Source organism: Acomys minous (assembly GCF_964271855.1).
Source record: "Acomys minous genome assembly, chromosome: 9".
NCBI lineage: Eukaryota > Metazoa > Chordata > Mammalia > Rodentia > Muridae > Acomys > Acomys minous.
This window is the reverse complement of record NC_140490.1, coordinates 30,710,812-30,726,251: the sequence shown is the minus strand read 5'-3', so window position 1 is coordinate 30,726,251 and position 15,440 is coordinate 30,710,812. Positions and strand designations below refer to the sequence as shown.

General features: G+C 42.8%; 1 protein-coding gene across 10 annotated transcripts in view; it reads right to left on the bottom strand.

Annotated features, from left to right (window-relative positions):
* Positions 1-15,440, bottom strand: part of CADPS (calcium dependent secretion activator) — a 438,873-nt gene that overhangs the window by 81,057 nt on the left and 342,376 nt on the right. For 4 of the 10 annotated variants that reach the window (XM_084795416.1, XM_084795414.1, XM_084795417.1 and 1 more), the window contains 5 exons: positions 14,262-14,282; positions 12,950-13,106; positions 12,015-12,156; positions 3,937-4,083; positions 422-577 (listed from right to left, as the gene is read on the bottom strand). In XM_084795416.1, the coding sequence (XP_084651542.1) occupies positions 422-577; positions 3,937-4,083; positions 12,015-12,156; positions 12,950-13,106; positions 14,262-14,282 (623 nt within the window). The remainder of the gene's footprint in view (positions 1-421; positions 578-3,936; positions 4,084-12,014; positions 12,157-12,949; positions 13,107-14,261; positions 14,283-15,440) is intronic. The other 6 variants (XM_084795418.1, XM_084795419.1, XM_084795421.1 and 3 more) reach the window with 3 other exon arrangements.

Sequence of the window (15,440 nt, the reverse complement as noted above, 5' to 3'; positions counted from 1 at the left end):
TAAATGTTTACCATGTAGCTATTTTGTGGCAGATAGTATTAGTTGTGGGGGAAAAAATAGAGATGAGCAAGAAGGGATGTGAGTCTGGTTCCACGGAACCACTAAAATTGGTCAATTGGTAGCCATAGAATCTTGTGCTGGTTTGTAGAAGTTCAGTGTTGTTGATATTTTGAGGCAAGGTCTCACTATGGAGCCTAAGCTGGCCTTTACCTTACAGCAACCCCTGCCTCAGCCTCTTTAGTGTTGGCGTTACAAGCATGTACAACCACCATGCCTTGTCTACACTGTAGCTGACTTGGACAAGCAATCACTTTCTCCACAACTTTCCACGCCCGCACCCGTTGACAGGGCACACTGGTCTTTTCAGAGTCAGTGGACAGTGGGAGAGAAGAACTGGATCTTCCCAGCCACTTGTTCTTACCTTTTGACGCAGGACTCGATCATGTCACTTGCCATCAGTTTTAGCCGCTGCTCTAAGTGTTTGCCAAACTCTTCCTCAGGCCAGTGTAGGTCACGGATGAAAGTCTGAAGGGCATCGAGCTTCCAGAACAAATCCTCTGAGGTACCTGATCCATTACTGGTAAGATGAAAAAGAGTTAGAGATCAAAAGTCACCCAGTAGCCTTGGGCTTGTGAGAAACTGACACAGAGACAACTGGGGGCTGGAAGGCTGAAAGCAAACAGTGGCTTCCACATACGAAACAACGTGTGTTGGCGGTGGAGGGGGGGCGGGCAGTCTCCACTGGCAGAACTTGAGTTTTACCATACAGGACTCAGTTGCTTTGCTCAGCCAATTGCTCCAGACCAGGGAGATGTCTGAAGAGGTTGTTGTCTCCTTACAAGTAGGAGGATAGCGTATGGTAAAAATCAGCCTTCTTTTAATAACCACATTAGCATATGTGATGATTCAGACGAAGGCTATGCACTGGGGGGGAGAAGTAAGCCTCCATGGATAATAACTACATGGCAACATGCAGTTATTGGGATCCAGGGCTTCATGCATTTCCCCAGTTCTCTTCCAGAGTGGAGGCCTCTTGGAAATGGCACAAGACTTTGGTTTCAAAAGGACAGTGCTAACAAAGTGGTGAGCGAGGACCCGCTTTCTCTCTTGAAGAACTGAAAGAGAAAAAAACAAAAACAAAAAAACAAAAAAACCAACCCAAAAAACCTGAGGAGACTCAGATAGAGACAGGGACACTTGGATACCTTGAATCCCAAAGTCCTGTCCAAATGGCCAACATTCCAATTTTCATAGGCCAGCCCATTACAGGGGCAGCCCCACGTTGAGGGGAGTTGGGTCAGGAGGTGAGTGGACAGGGGATCTCTGTGACACCTCAGGGCTCAAAACCGGAGCTCCTTCCCCATTATACCATACTGCTCAGCCTTCTATAGATCCGAGTAAATGGGACGTGATTCCTTTTTGTATGATGACATCCAAGAGACTTTGACCTGGGACATCCATGAAAGGCCTGGGCATGGGGAACGCTCCACCTCTTCCTCTCTTACCCTTCTCTGGCTGGCTTTCTCTTTTGTAATCACCCCGTTTGGAACTCTGAGGGGTGGCCAACCCCCTACCCCCTTCCTCGCATACCACTAATGCTAACACAGTAATTTAGAAAATGTCCAACACACCATGCATTACCACTTGTTCTGACATCGTCTATAGAAACAGATGAGAGTGGGTGTTTCTATTGTGACAGATGCCAGCTGCATTGAATTAATGCTTCAGAGAGAAATATAGCTAGTGCATAGATGCATCCACAGCTACCGCAGGGTGGGGAAGGGGGCAAACTCCCAACATGCCAAGAGGGAGCCAGAGCCTACGGCCTGCACCAACAGGGCAATGCTTTCAGAACAGACCAGCCTGAGGTCAGTACGTAGATGTATCTGACACGAAGGAGCAGGTAACATGGAAACACGTCCTTAAAATGAAAGGTGGCAGAGGAAAGAACTGGAATCATGAAAAGATATCGAATCAGGCATTTCCTGCTGGGCGACCGAGGATCTACGCCTTCATTTTAGATACTAAGGTGAGCTTCACTTGAAAGTGGGGGAATGCACTTCTCTCCACGAAAGTTCAGCCTTCCCCATACCCCAACCTGAGCTTGGGAAGGAAGAAACCCCAACTTTGTCTAGTCTAAGCCCCGATTTGGAACTGCATGGTTTATGTTTTAAATCATTAAGTACATATGAATGCAATAATTGGTATTTATTACAACAACATTTTGACACCCATCTGGTTTCAGAGTTTCAAAAAATTCTTGTAGCATTTTTTTTCTTTGAAGAGCTTATTATTAAGTTTTGACATGAGGAAAAGAATATTTTCTTTTTATTTTTAAGATAAACTGTTAATGTTAAGGCAATAGCACCAAGATTATTTTGATTGCTGAGCAGTTACCAAAATGTGTTCCCACCCATGCCTTAATTAATTGAATGGAGACTATTATCTGCTTGATCACAATGTCTTGATTCATATCTTTTCAAAAACAGTATCACAGAACATGCACGGGACAAGCTAAGAGAAGCTTTCAGCTATTTAGTTTTAATTTTAAACAGACACTATCTAATCTACTATACAGACACTATCTAATTGAACTTGTAATTCTGTCATCTTAGCATGAATATGATATATTTTTGTTAGGAAAAAAATTTCATCCAATTTGGAGGTTTGAATTTGTCTCTAGAAGAGAATCAGACACATTTGCCTCACGCGTTCACTGTGGGCTTGTGAGTGACGGCAGGGCACCAGGTTGAGAAGTCATTTTAACGTCCTGCTCTCCCCCTGGATTAGTTGTGAATCTGAAAGCACTGAGGGCCACCTTGATGAATGGGAGTTGGCTATTTCAAAACATCACTGCCAGTTTCAGATCATTTTTTATTCCTTTGATAATAACACTTCCCTTTGAAAATGTGCCAATTTATTCTTCCAAGGAAAAGCTTATCTGGCTTATAATTAGCTGTGGTCCAAGAGAAGGATCAAAGGATGGTAGAGAACTGGTAAACCTTATTTCACTTATTAAATCACCCACATGGTTCTCATTTCATTTCCCCGAGGTAGAACAGAGGGATGCTGGATCTTCTTCTTGCTAAGGAAAATGGAGAGAAGGTGTTTTCTAAGTAAAGAAATGTCTACTCCATCCTCGTGGCCTTCAAACGGTTCTCTTTGGGAAGGGGGCATGGGCTCCAGGCAAAGATACCTCCTGCATTCCCAAGATTCACGACTCTGTCCTGAGAATGCAGAAACACCACTGCCAAAACTTAATTGTGTGTGGCTTCCAACCTCACATTCTCCAATTCAAACTCCCTTGTACGTGGATCTCACAGCTTCCTAATGTACTTTGGCTTTGGGAAGTGTCTGCACATGCAATTTACCTTGTCTGGCAGGTCCATTCATAAAGATTTCATGGAGCCCTGATCATACCATTGTGATATCCTGCTATTTACTGGCACCAGAAATATGCTTTATGGCTTACCAGCCCTGAAAAGTATTTAATTATTAAGCAAAAAACCAAAACCCAGTTCTTAGGTAGGCAACCTTCTTTTGTAGACCCAGATCTGATCAGAGATAACTGACCAGCCCATCAGAGAACTTTCCTAGATTTTTTGGGGGGGGGGGGGTAGATGACTAATTCCTCAAGTCATGGCCCCTGCACTGAAAACAGGGGTAGAAATCCTCTTACAAAATAATTCAGGAAGTAAAACACAGTTCTCAAGTGTTCAGTGGGCGTCAGACAAACCGTTAGTGCGTATATATAGCAAATGTCTTACAAACATGATGAATGCCAGAAATAAACAATATTGTCTCTGCATGATCAGCAAAATATGTCTAATTATCCATCTCCATCTCTGTTATATAGGATGTATAGAAATAAGCAATACATATCCATGCCAAGATCACTCAAATTTAAATAAGATCTAATGTGAACTGAATACACACTCTGCATCATATATCGCAGCCATCCATGACGGTGCCGAAAAAGTAGGCATTTGTGGGATGCCTAGAGGGATGTTAACTGGTAGGTTTGGTACTTTGGGTAGGTTCACATTAGGTAGGTTCACATTGGGTAGGTTACTGGTTAAACTCCTGTGGAAGAAACAGACAGAAAGAAAAATACCATCACAGTGACAATGTAGATGTGGCAGAAGCACGCAACAGTTGTAAATAAACTGGCTAAGTCCACAGAAGACAATGGAATAGACTTGAGCAACACACTTTAGAAGGCAGGTTACAAATGGGAAGCTGGGATGTAACTCAGAATCCAGAGAGAAATCATAAAGTTAATGGGAAACTGAAAAGTGCGGACACTGATGGAGCACCCATGTATAATGGTCATATGAATGAAATGTTTCTGAGAGAACTCTTGTTCTCCTGGCGACTTTTGAAAGAGTTTAAGAGCTTGTCCTATAATCAGGGCTTGATGTTTGTAGAATTCTGGCCATGGCTAGAACTGGGGTGTCATGGGACAGTTGGATTAATAGAATAGTGAGGCAGGAGAGAGGGCAAAGGAGTACAGTGTTAAATAAGTTCTGGTGTTCACTCTGTACTACAATGGAGTCAATATAATTGATAGTTCACCAATTATATCCCAAAGGAGAGGGGAGAAGTACACTCATCAGAAAAGAAGAGTCACAGTGTAAGTTAATGGATGCACTTGTTACTCTGACCTGAAACATACATGAATCCATGTACCACACTGCGCCTCCTGAATGTGTGCAAGCAGTTGATGTCAATCCAAGATGTTTTCATACATTGTATACATGTATGACATTTTCAAAGAGAAAGATACTTACTTGTAAATATAACAACAACAAAAAAACCTACCAAAATACTTCTTAAGAGTATACATGGTGGATTGCTTTAGCTCTGTCTATTTTCATTTGTAACTTGACGCCAATGAAGATTTCTTAATTCAGATATGAGACACCAAGTGGAAAGGGGAGGCTCACTGACTTGGGTGTACATGAAATAGTGATATATAGAAATCGAATGCTTTCCAACTGTTACTTCTAAAGACAGGGATTTGTGCAAGGAGTGTCTGTATGGGTGGCAAAGATGAAGAAATTGTATGTAGAAGAAGGATTATCCCTGGGGGGATATTTTTGTGGAACACTGAAAGAAAATGGACACATTCTCTCCCAAACTCAGACTTATTAAAATGAAGATAGGCCTCCACACATAACTAGACACACAGGGGAAGAAAAGAACCCCAGATTCAGGTCGTAGAGCCCTTGGGTCCAAAACTAGATTTAAAATATCATTTAATATTACAGTAGCTGCCCTTGGAAATGGAAGACAGGCAGGAATAATAGCTGACAGCAGCTTTCTAGGAAGTCTGAGCATGCATACGTGTGTGCTTCACACACACACACACACACACACACACACACACACACACAGAGAGAGAGAGAGAGAGAGACAGACAGACAGACAGACAGACAGACAGACAGACAGACAGAGACAGAGACAGAGACAGAGACAGAGAGAAAATGCATGCTTGTATGTGGAAGTCAACCTCGGTGCTGTCCTTGAGAATGTCGTCCACCTCCTTTGAAACAAGCTCTCCCAGTGGTTTGATGCTCACCAACTAGGTGAGACTACTTAGCCTGCAAGTGCCATGGACCCACTCATCCTCATGTTCCCAGTGCTGGCTTCCAAGGAGTCTTACGTGGATTCCAGGAACTGAGCTAAGGCCCTGTGCGTGTAAAACATCCAATTCACCCAGCTCTTCCCCTCAGCAGGGATTTTACTTCTACATATGAGTGGGAATTCCACGGTGGATGTAAAAATCTATTGAACTGTGTATTTTTTTCTACAAAAAAGTTTAAAATTAGTCAAAACAAATGAAACAGCAGTGTTGCCTTTTATGAGCTTTTTGTTTTCAAATGAAGTTTGAAGCTCAATTGGCTGATGGATGAGAGATGAATCATTGCATGGAGAGAGAGAGAGAGAGAGAGAGAGAGAGAGAGAGAGAGAGAGAGAGAGAGAGAGAGAGAGAGAACGTTCAGAGATTCAAGTCAAATAAACTATATTTTGGAGGGTCTGTGTCATGTACTGCTCCAAACACTGGCACTGCGCATCTTGCAGAGGCATTTGAAGGGTGTTCCATCCAGCCAAAGTCACTGGCATGGTGGAGCCCAGCCTAGCTCTGCATCTGAAAGGAGCCTTCCTGTTTAAGGGGGAATTGACAGCACTTTGGCAGGGGACTTGAGGTTCTCTTTTTGGATCTTGTAGGGAAGAAGGAAGTTTCGCCAAAGCAGAGCTGAGTGAGCTGCTTGCCTAGGAGGACTCCTGGAGGCCAGGCTGCCTCTGGGCTCAGGCTCGCTGTGCTCTGTGCTCTGTGCTCTGCGGAGCAAAGCTGCAGCAGAGGCGCTGGACCTGGTGAATGGCTTGGACGCCTGTCTCCCTCCAGAAATAAGTCATTGAAACGTTCTCAATGGCAGTCAGCCCTAGATGCCAAACTGAAAACCCTAGAATGCAAAATCGCCAACCTGGCACCCTCTCCCTTTAGGACGATAGGTGTTCCACAGACCCATCACTTCCTGTGGTGCAAGTGTGCCCTTGAAGGGCTGTTCCAGAGAAAGTGAACTAAATATCACTATTAAGTAGGAGAGAAAAAAAAGAAACTTTCCCTTCCATGTGTCTCTATTTAACTGGGGCATTTGCCTTTGAATTCAGTCCCTGGTGGTTCTCAGCCTTAAACACTGCCATGAAACAAATCCGTTGGCGATTTCCACGGAGACATGTGTAAGCCTATATAAGCAAATGTGATCATTAAATGATACACACACTGAATAATGATCAAGGAATTAGGAGATCTTAGAGATGGCAGCCTGGAAAGTTAAAATGTCAATTCTGAGCAAATTATAAGTAGCTAGCAATGAATAACATACAAATGTCTGCAGAAGCAACTCAATTTAAACATATTAGTGGATACTGGGTACACACATGGGAAGAGAGCTTTGTTTTGCATACAAAATAAAAAACCTCATATGAATAAAAACATATTGTTTTTTGTAAAACACAGCATTTTGGCTGTGAACTTTGCTTAAAATAGACACATTCTCTTCATAGCACATGTTATTAATGATTTAGTTTTAAAATGATAAAATATGACATTTCTGCTTTTATCAGAATAATAAGGCATATTTCTAATGTTACTAATAGTTCATCTGGGACACTAAAAGAGTTAACAATTAGAGGTAACGTCTAAGCATAATGTTTCAATATGACACATTTAAAGGAGGATTTTGCAGAGCACTCAGTTATGAGGTCAAGGCTCTGGGAGCTGCTGATAGCTGTAATGAATCATTATTTTTAAAGAGGGCCCTCCAGTGACTACTGGACAGCCAGCCAGTCACGCTTCTCTGAAAGAAGTCTAAGTGTGTGTCTCTGGGTAGGACAAGAAGTGAGAACTGCAATCCTAGTAATGGATACACATTAAAAATTAGCCTCTTGTTCCTGTTAGGGACCTTGATGAGAAGGATTGCTGCCATTTAGCTCCTGTCTCTAGAGCCTGAGAGTACAAAGTTCGCCTCTCTTCTCTCTCACGCTCATCCATGATAGAGATGTGTGCGCATCTCATTCCCACTGATGGCAGTGAACGTAGGTGGGGCCCTTTGCCTAGAATTGTTTTTAATCAAGACTGTTCCCATGCGGAAGGGATATGGTTACATCATCTCTCAAATATTTCTGCCTTAAGCTTATGGATGGGGGTAGATTTTTAGATACAGAACATGTTCTACTTTTGCAAGCCATTTGTTGTATGAATATATGAAATGCATCTGTCTTTTCCTGGTGTGCTCACCCTGAAGTTCCGCCTGCGTTTGTCCTTAGGTCTAATCCTACTCAGGGGGTCTGGGTGCCATTTGATGCCTTCCTCAAGTCCAGAGTGACACTTCCTACTCTGTTATTCATTACTTCCTTCTCTATGAACGTTTAATGTCACAGATGTATGATCTATCTGCCTACGTACTGGCTATACATCTACATTTTCCTAAATGACAACGCTAAGAGAACTGACCATAGCCTTGGGACTGTTAAAAGCCCCATTGAGAAAGTATCATCTACGGAATAAATCCCAAACATCCTGGGATGTGAGAGCCTCTCAAACATCTGTGAGGCTTGCCCCATCCTAGGTAGCACATGATGGCCTACACCAAACACTTAGCATTGCTTTGCTGCACTCTACTCCCTGTGTGTTTCCACTGGTGTCTGTGGGCTTCCTGGTAAGGCCCGCCAACCCTCAGTGGAAATTCATCCCCCTATGAGGTACATGCTCATGACTCTTTATGTGATTTGCACATATATATTTTGGTAATATTTAAAGCCATTCTCCTTGCGTATATATTGCTAGGCCCAACTAGATATAAATCCCCAAGCTGAGGATTGCATCTTTTTCTCATCTCTATCTCCACAGGTCTGCTTTCTTGTATTCTTACACTCGCCAGCCTGTACAGGTTCCTAGCGTTTCACTGCTACTGCTGAGCCTGGCTTATGTCCTCAGCCCTGCTATGTTCTAGATGCTGGAGAAAGAGAAAAGAGAATGTGTAGTTGTGTGTGGACATGTATAGTCAATCATATTACTAAGAATCCTAACAAGGGAAACCTTGTGGTTATCAAAAGCCCTTGTCTTATAAAGAAGGACACTGACTGAGTCTTGGGAAAGTCAACTGAGAAAGGCTCTTAATTCAGAGACACTGATGGCTCGAAGGTTATCAGGAAAGTGACTGTCTCAGGACTTCTTTTTCATTTTATTGTGATTACAGTTATTGATATGTGTCCTCATGTGCCAAGCAATATGCCTAGAGATTAGGGAGCAACTTTGTAGAGTTGGTTCTCCTTCTTCACTTTTCCCTGGGGACTGACAATTAAACTTTGTAGGCTTGCCAGGACTATGCCCTTTCCTCTGGAGTCATCTCACTGGCCCCACAGTCAGGAGATTGCACTTCAGTAATGCCTGTATATTTGATAACTGGCAGGCCACCCACAAATTGCTGAGGTATCTCTAGAATGCTTTCTGTTACCATCAAATCATCAACATTGGGAAAGGATATTGATTAAAGGGTACTTTTCATTTGTACATCTCAGGCCCAGAGGAGAAACACGTATTTTGAGTGCCAGGAAACCAAGATTTATAGTTCTTTGCAAGAAGCAATGTTTGCTTTACCCTCCTCAACCTCCCTGACCCGACATAAGAAATCACAAAGCAAGGATTCCCTCCTACCAGCAGGAGTCAAGCAGAGACAGAGGTGTCACCCCCCACAGAAAAGCATTCCTAGATTTTCTTCTATTTTGAAGGCTTCTATTACATAGAAGCAATGAGCTACCACTATGTGGCTGGGTAAGATGTTGCTAAATCTCACATCCAGGGCACCAGAAGACTTGCTAACTATCTGCCCAACTCTGGAATGTGGCCCTATGGCATGCTCTGATGGATGCTCAGGAAAAGATTATGGCTTGGGATTCCATTGAGAATGCAGGCCTGTTTTGAAGGTCAATCTGGCTGAAGTTGGAAGCTATGCATTGGGGTTCTACATCAGTGTGCCAAAAACAAAGGAGCAAGTGTAAGAAGATATAGGCTCTCTTTTCTCACAGAGATGAAAGCCACAATGGACATAAAACTTAGCTATCTACCCACACTACCAAATCACCTCCATTACATTAAGGCCAAATAATTGTAGTTTAATTTTTCTTTACAGGACAACAGTTTGATGCAAAGAAACATGAAAGGTGAGTACTCATTTTTATGTGTTTTACTTTTTATCTCTTTTATTCCTTGTATGTGTGCATGTGTATCTGTGTGTGCACGTGTGCACATGTCTGTGTTTGGGTGTCTTAGAGTTGTGTGGCAGAAACTGAGAAGACTAGAGCACTAGGCATCTTAAGTTTACCCCAGTCAGATCCCAGGTTCTGAAGAAGCTTGCTGGAAAGGCTTCTGAAGAAGTTTTCCTGGTTATTGCTTTTGGTAAGAATCCAAGTTGAAAGAGCCATCTTTAAGGAAAAGGGAAAGCCTTCCTCAAGTAGCCAAAGGGTCTTCTCACTGAATTCTCTTTGCTTTGTTGGAGGAATGGGGGGGGTGTCTCTCCCATATAAGCATATCCAGCCTATCTTTTATTCCCCATGACAGAACAGCCACATGGCATCCACACTATCTAAAACTCAGCTACTTTGTGTGTGGTTAAAAGGAATGTTAATCCAGCTTTATGTTTTACTTGGCCTTTTCAAATCTCTCCACATGATCTGAAAGGCACGTATCATTTTGGTATGAATTGAACAAGTCACAGACTAACAACAGCACAATTTGGACAGCCAAACATTTATTTACTCCCCTCTTAACTCCCACCCCATCCACATCCACACCTGTTTCTATTCTCAGGTGATTAGTCATAACACTTTTACTCTTTTGAAAGTTTCAAGCTTTTAAACTATGAATCCATGAGTTCAATATCATCAGTTTAAAAAACAAAAACAAACAAACAAACCAACAAAATATTCCCAGACTACGACTCCAATTGTGAAAGCGATTTCGATTCTATCTCTACTGCTGGTAGTATTCAGAACACTGAATGCTTCCAAATGAATAGCACTCTTATGCTTGGCTTCTGAAGAAGTTAACAGATTATAAAATGACTTTAGTGACATTTTCACAGAAATTCATGACAAGTCTCAGACCCTGGTAGGAGCTTTTTAAAAGACGACTTTTAATGACGAGAAAACAAGCCCCTAGAAGTCAAACCCTTGCCTTCTTGCTTGGGTGAAGTTTCGATCTAAGGCTCTGTAAGAACCAAAGGTGGCATCATTTTCCTTCTCCATGTGCTGGCAATAGTACCTTCCATACTTAAAACCAAGCAAGGCGATGCTATTTCAAGACCGCTGCTATTTTCAAAACATGAATACCACTCATGTAAGCCTTTTTCTCTTTAGAACTTTCTCTCTAAGCACAATAGTCTTGATAATTATGACCAATAAATAAATAAATGGCCTTCATAAGGCATTCACCCTACCCTCTTAAGGATCTGGTTATAGACTCATGAATTAAGAGTCAACAGAACTTTTACTTCTCTTTCCTTTCAAAACAAGAGCTATGAGCTATTGACCTGCTTTCAGATGGGGCAAATAAAAAACAATCTTCTCGTGACTTAACTATGAAAGGGGAGAGAGGGAACTGTGTTGCCTAGAGATTGATATTAGAGGGAGATTAACTTATAACCTGCTGCATAAAATGATTCTGTACTGAGGAATGCCTCTTGAGATCGTCCCTACTGAGAGAAAAGGTCTGAGTTTCCTAAAAACACTAGCACATACCCCCGTTTTGTTCTAGGTTGGTACATCTCATAGATATAAAGGCCAACAGAGAATAAAATCATTTCTTAGAGAGATGAGGGGCGAACAACCAGAGGTTAACAGGACAAAGGCAGTGCCAGGCTTTGCTAGAGTTTTTCAAATGATACCACACACCCTCCATAAATGGGTGCCATTTTCTGGGATATTTGGGATTGGTGCTTGGCAGTCCACAGGCACAGCCGGCTCCTCTTGTGGCAGAGGATGTACTGGGTCTGCCAAATACTCTAAATAGCTGCGGTTGCTCAGAAGCTGTGGAAAGTTAACAGGCTTCCAACACACAGGATCCCCCATGATTTGTCTTGTGGGACATGTAATCCATAAAAAGTTGAATACTGTCATCAGTCCTTGCCCTCTCTTGGGGGCCATATGAAAAACAACATGGGAAGTAGCACTTGAGTAAGATACACAGAATAAACACCACATCCATAGCTGCATCCCTCAATCCTTCTGCATCTTTTGTGACAAAATTTCAATTCATAAAACACACTTCTAACTTCTTTCCCAATTCCATTCAAGCAGGGAAGTCATTAGTAGCATATTATGAAATAAACCAGTGCTTGCTCTCTGTTCACACTAACACTGATAGTCGCATGACAGCATTAACCCATTTCTATATGATTCTGCAACCATCTGTACCCCAAGTCCGATGGTATTAAAAGAGGTTTCCTTACTTGACTGGTTCCCATGACTCCCGCTCAAAGCCCCTGTGGATGGATTGTGCAATTGAGGACTCCATCAGATCCACATATCTAACAACAAGTGGGGCAAACAGGTCCTGCAGGTGCTTGTGAAACTTTCCATTGCACAAGTTATCTAGAACAGATGAACAAAGTCAATGATCAGAACCCACAGCAACTTTATCCAAGTATGGGGTACACACAGAGAACACTGTCTTCTATTTTAAATACCCTGCTTCTAAGGAGACCAAAAGGAAAGCAACAAACAAACAAATAAACAAATGCGTCAAAGCTCACATTTGAATCTGGGTGGAAGGGAAATGTAATGTAAATACAAGCCACATCACCTGTTTGTGTTCTCCAATGAAAAATCCCAACCCACAGCATTTGTAAATGTTTTCTCTCACTCCTTCTCAGCTGAGTAGGTACCAGGAAGGAAAACATTTCCTACCCCCTCTCCTCTTTCCTCACCCTCCTGGAAGAAGGGCTGCTCTATGGTTGCTATTGTTACAAGATACTGAGGTGATTGCAGTGTAATTTGGCTAGTGGCATCTTTTATCTCGGAAGCATCATCTTAAAAAAAACTAAAAACCATAAAGAAGTTAAGCTAACTAATTTTCTGGAAAGTAAATAAAACACAAGAAATGGATAGATACCTTTCTCACATGGCTCTTGGGTTCTTCTGATAAAGACAGACAAGAGTACTGCAATCCACAGTTAACTCTCTCTCTCTCTCTCTCTCTCTCTCTCTCTCTCTCTCTCTCTCTCTCTCTCTCTCTCTGTGTGTGTGTGTGTGTGTGTGTGTGTGTGTGTGTGTATGTTTATAACAATAAAACAAAGAAGAGCTTTGTCTGACCCATACTCTATGTGGAATAAACATATCTTAGCACACTATTCAGGAAAAGCCAACAGTTCAGGATGATACATACAGTCTGTACGAAGAAAGTCATTCAGCAGCTGGAAGAGTGGGAAACTGTCCCAGGTGTCTGGGGGTTGCACCTCTAATGCTGCATCCATGTCCACTGCAAAGAGCGACAGGAACGTCTCGGCGTGCTCCACCATTAAGTCTGACCACCACGCAAAGGCCTTTGGAATGCGGCAGAAAAACAACAGGGGGTTGGTGAGTGCCTCTGTGGGACACCAGGGGTGAGCTCCAACCCTCACCGCTCAAGACGGGCTGTGCATCCAGCAGGGCGTGGTCATTGTATTGTAAAGAGAACAGCAGTTTGGAGATGAGTGGGCCTCTCTCAGTGTCCCAAGGCACAGCTTTGTGGGAAGCCTTGCTCCTGACCTGGAGGTCAGAGGACACAGCTGTGGCAGCATCAGACATCGAACTTCTGCTCACTTTACAATAACTCGGTAGGCTCGGGTCATGCTCTGTGTCAGTGCTGCTGGCTGGCTCTTGCTCTAAGGTGTAGAATTTGGGAGTTTCTTCACTGTGTTTATGGGTTTTCTGCTGGTCTAACGTGAAAATTTGCAATTCCTACTCATTTATATTGCCATATCTGGGGATTTGATGTCTATGGGCTAATCCAATCCCAGGGACTCCTGTTTTCCTACACTCTGGAAACAATGCTCCTAGATCTAACTAAATCAAAGCAAGCCATTATTAGAATCTCTACAGAAGTGCTGAGTAAAAGAGTCTATCTCGGTAGAGGGGTAGAGGAAATGTAAGGCTTAGCCAGGGAACATGGACTAGGGTGAGGACTTACTCTTATAGGGCTTAGACATAGGTACATTGAAAACCAAAAATATCAGTGAAGTAACTCATTTTCATGCACACGGGCCCTTGGAAATCATTGTGCAAGGGTCTCAAGAGTGACATTCGCATCAGCCTGGGCCAGATGTGAATGCAGTTCAAAGGCATGCACGCATGTAGGCTGATCACTTCTGGCAGGGGCATGCAGAATGAGTGGTGGCGTCAACAGGCCCTGTTTTGCTGATTTCAAAGAGCAGGGAAACAAACATTGCCAGCCTTTTCTTGTCCCCCACTTCCCCCCCACTCAATGCCGTAAAGTATTCACACTGGAAACACTTTCCGGAGCATTCACCAAAAAAGATGGGAAGGCATTTGGAAGTATGAAAGATGATTATGAAAACAGTTCTATACATGAAAGGGTTTGTTCAATGGCCAAGCTCTTCTGTAGTCTAGTCCTTATAGGAGGGGGGTATTCTAACAGCCACTAGGAGGCAGAGCAGAGGGTCCACCTCTCTTCTTTCATGAGATTTCACTTTACTTACTTCTCCTTTATCAACATGTGGCTGGTTTGCAAATTAAATGGAAAAAATCAAGTCATGTACCGTTCTTTCAGGATGACTTGGCTGGAACTAGACCCCTGCTGTTTCCATTGTAATGTACAGTAAAACCTCACTGATTCAGAGCAGTGGGAGCAGGGCAATGATGGTCTGTTAGCCAAAAAGCTCAAATTGTTGGACTTTCTCGAGATATTTTATTGCTTTTGAACACAGCTTGTAATTGGGTACTAAAGTAAACGGCATTCATGGAGTCTACATGTTTAGCACATGAATGTGTCAGAATGCTTAAGCCTTTCCCAACTTCTAAGTAACTGCTGATACTTAGTTAAAACAATGGGAGATTTAACTTTGTAGGTCCTAGTATGAAAATAAGATCTGTATGCTTCCAACTTATAAGAAAAGACTTCCCGATTTCCACAGTGTTGATATTACGCTAAGCATTTTACTTAAGAAAAATAAAAATAGCCATAGTTGCAACCGAGTCATCACGGATTCTAAGCATTTGGGCCTGAATGAATGAGGTTTTATTGTAGTTTCACCACCTGGAGAGGAGAGCCCTGGGATGCGAGCCTTGCTCCACTGACTGTGCCCAGCAGAGAAAGAAATCCCCCACCCCGGCCCCCAAGTCAGACATTTTCCAGCCTTCTGCCATTTAGACAGAGACAGTGTGAATGCTGGCCTTGTTGAAGTCCTCTCTGCAGCCCTGACCCTATCCAGGGTGACTCTTCCCGTGTCATCCAGGATATCTGTGAAGCTCACAAAGGCACAGCGAATATTGGCTGGCACTTATTCTTCAGCTGGTTGGCCAACGTTACGTCTTCAGGGTATGGCCAAAGAAGATATTACGGGGAAAACTGTATTATGTTCCCATATACAACTCTGTTCTAAGATGACAGGGAACCAAAACAGAAAACTAAATCAAACCAGACCTCAGTCAAAATGCATGAGATTTAAAAAAAAATATCTTAACCCAACTTCAAATGTGGGGGTGTTGCATTTTTAATTTTAAAAACTTGCAAACACAGGTGGTAGCAGTGGATGCCTTTACTCCCAGCACTTGGGAGGCAAAGGCAGGTGAGTCTCTGAGTTTGAGGCCAGCCTGGTCTACAAAGTGAGTTCTAGGACAGCCAAGGCTACACATGGGAACTCTCTCTCAAAACAAAT